Source organism: Trypanosoma theileri (assembly GCF_002087225.1).
Source record: "Trypanosoma theileri isolate Edinburgh chromosome Unknown TM35_Tth_77_V1, whole genome shotgun sequence".
Lineage (NCBI taxonomy): Eukaryota > Euglenozoa > Kinetoplastea > Trypanosomatida > Trypanosomatidae > Trypanosoma > Trypanosoma theileri.
The window spans coordinates 1-3,304 of record NW_021639919.1 but is presented as its reverse complement, the minus strand read 5'-3'; the positions used below and the strand labels follow the sequence as shown (position 1 = coordinate 3,304).

General features: G+C 40.9%; 2 protein-coding genes across 2 annotated transcripts; both read left to right on the top strand.

Moving 5' to 3' along the window:
- Positions 1–411: 411 nt before the first annotated feature.
- TM35_000771010 (uncharacterized protein) lies at positions 412–1,437 on the top strand (the record flags this gene model as incomplete). The annotated part of the gene is made up of 1 exon (XM_029031325.1): positions 412–1,437. One exon carries the CDS (start codon positions 412–414, stop codon positions 1,435–1,437), a length of 1,026 nt encoding a protein of 341 aa, XP_028877367.1.
- An 884-nt stretch (positions 1,438–2,321) lies between these two features.
- TM35_000771000 (uncharacterized protein) lies at positions 2,322–3,304 on the top strand (the record flags this gene model as incomplete). Its single annotated transcript, XM_029031324.1, has 1 exon — positions 2,322–3,304. A coding segment is annotated over one exon (983 nt), but the record flags the coding sequence as incomplete, so codon positions are not given.

The window sequence follows — 3,304 nt, the reverse complement described above, 5'->3', positions numbered from 1 at the left end:
TACTTGCTTTTCCGTTGTGTGTTTGCAGAAAACTGGGCTGTTCTGCTCACTAACGGTATACATCTCTTGCTAGTACACAGATGTGTGTGTGCAGTAATTTAATACATAAACTAGAGCCGTGGGGTATTGTGTGTGTTTGGCTCTCTCTTATTTGGGTATTGTTGGGTGTTTTCTTTTTCTTTTCTGTAAAGGATACATATTATCATTACAAGCGGGATATTCCTTTTTCTTGCTTTACTGCGCAGTTACTGTTTCTATCTCTCTCTCTTTTTTTCACTATGAGTATTTTTGCCCTACATCCACTGACTTAGTGTCTCTCTTTTCTCTCTACTTCTTCGTTTTTGTTTTCAACATTCCAAGCATTAGACCTGTTGAGTTCAAGTGACGAGAACAACAAGAAGAAGAGTGATAATGGCCGTTATGATGATGATGATGATGATGATGATGCGCCGTGTGTCGTGTATTTTGGTTCTTTTATTTTGCTTTTCCTGCAGTCTAGTGTTGGCTGGTGATCCTGATTCTGAAGAGAGCGTTGACCTCCCTCCGGTTGGTGATGCTAAAGGAGTGGGTCAACCCGGTGATCCACTTGAGAAAACACAAGCAGAATTACAGAGACCGGATTTACAAGAAACAACTGGTGATCCTAAACATAGAGATGATAAAGAAGAGACGGAGGATAAAGGTGATAGTCCTGAAATAGAACAAGTGGCTGAACCAGCAATTACTCTGGGTGGTAAAGGTCAACAAAATCATCCAAGTAAAGATCAAGCACCCCATTTAGGAGGAGATAATCTCCATTCTTCTCAACTTCTATCTTCTAACTCAGTGCTAACTGGAGAAAATAACCGGTTGGATGCCTCTGCTTTATCTTCCTCCTCTTCTTCAACAGTTTCATTAGGTGGAGTTGAACTTGAGAATGCAAAGAAAGAGGAAAAGGTAGAGAGCCCGCCACACAAGGAAACGAAACCAAACAGTGAATCGACAGATAACGATAGCGTCCACGAACCACCTGTCCATCAAACAAATACAGTGAACTCTGACAGTACACACATCTCCCAAAACACGGTTCAGGAACAGTCACCTGAAACCTCACAGAGTTCTCAGGTTCAAAATGGTACAAACGATGCAGAGAGGAGCAACACAGAACCTCACGAGACTCCGGTCAAACAACCTTCTTCTACATCTCCCACTACTTCAGCTACGGAGAATACCAATGATACCAATACCTCAGCTAACACGAACAATGACACTCCCAATACAATCAGTAATGAGGAATCCACCACCACCACCACAACAACAACAACAACACTTTCTCCTGAACTCACAAACAACAAGAAGGGTGATGCAGACAGCAGCAGCAGTATCATCAGCAGTTCTGTGTGGGTGCGTGTACCACTACTGATTATGGTTACACTGGCCTGTATTCTTGTGTGCTGATTGTAATGGTGGTGTGGTGTGACTCAGATCACCCTTTGTTTTCTTTTTCTTTTTTGCATGCATCCCTACAGTCTAACTAATCTTCCACCTGCTGGGATTTCTCTTCTTTTTTTGCTTCTTAATGTTATTGTGTTTTGTGTGTGTGTTTTTGCTCTCTCTGTGTTTATCCTATAATAATTATTATTGCTGCTCCATTGTGTGTGTGTGTGTTCTTGGAGACTCTCTCTGTGTGTGTGTACCTGGGCTTGCACTATTATGATGAACTGCTTTTTGCAGTGGTAAAAGGAAATAATAATAACAGATGAATATTTATATTTATAATTGCATATACATACACACACATAGACTTACACCTATAGTTGGTGAATTTCTGTGTTTACTGGGTAAATTGAGCACAAATATCTAATTTTCTTTGTTCGCTTCTTGTTTGCTTGTGGAGTCTTGGGTCGTTGTGTGTTTGGACCTGCAGCGTTGTGGTATTCTGCTCTTTGCAGATAGAAAAGAAATAATAATTGTTACACATACAATTCTGTGTTTGCTATATGATGACAACTCATTCGAGAGCAATATATTTCTCTGTTTTATGCTCTTGATGATCGTACTTTTAATTTCTTTTTTTTTCTGTTTCGGCTTACTTAGGGTTTTCTTTTTAATACTTGGCATTCCGTGGTTATTCCTTCGTTTATTACTTTATTGGAAAACTATCTGAGTATAGTGTTGTTTGCATATATTATTATGTCTGACTAGTGCTTCTTGTTGTGTTTGTCCACTAGTATGTCTTTACATGTTCGTATTTTATTTTATTTTTTATTTCTGCTATATAATCTTTTTTTTCTTTGCCAGTTAAACTATACAAGAGAATAACAAATATATCTGTTGTCACGATGGTTCTGCGCCGTGTGTTGTGTTTATTGTCTTTGCTTCTTAGTATTGCCTGTGTATGTGTGATGGCTGAAGAGGCTGAATCAACCGTACTTTCTCCTCCTGTTCGAACTGATCCTGCTGTTAGTTCTTCATGCCCTCCTGGAGGTGCTGCAGATTCTGGTTGTACCGTTGAATCTACAGAGGTTCATACTTCTGGTGGAGTAGGTGGAACAGGAGCTTCTGGAGGAATTGTTGGTACTAAAGTCGTCGTTAAAGAAGAAGATCCTGGTGATGGCGATAAGTCCCTCGGTAAATCAAAAGTAGATCATGAAGTAGAAAGTGTACAAGAATTGACAGGTTCACCAGGGGGACTTCAACAAAACATGCAAGCCACGATGAATCAAGAAAAAGGACCTCTGCTGCCACAACCTTCTGCAAAACAACTATCTCCTGAAAGGGAAAAAGGTCCAGCTGGAACTCAAGTCCCTCCACAATCCCCAAGTGTAGCAATAAGTGCTCCTTCTTCTCCTCAAGCATCCAATTCATTACAACCTTCTACAACAGAAGTAGTGGATGGCGTATCTTCGTTAGAAAGTAAGAATGAGAAAAGTGACAATGGTGATGGTGAAGGGGCGGCGGTTTCACAGGCTCAACAGCAAGTAGCTGAGAGATCAGGAGCAGAAACTCAACCTGGATCCACTTCTGACAATCAACAGAATGCAGTTGACTCTCGTACTTCACAGAACTCCAATGCCCAAAGTGTGGTTCATGAGTCTGAAAATGCACAGAGCACTACCAACGAAAATGGTTCAGAAGGTACACAAGATGCAGGCAGCAATAATACTGCACAGTCTAAAGAAAGTACAGACACACAATCTGAACCTGAGAATGCCACTACACCGAATAATAAGGAATCAACCACCACCACCACCACCACAACAACAACAACTCTTCCTCCTGAACCCACAAACAACAAGAAGGGTGATGCAGACAGCAGCAGCAG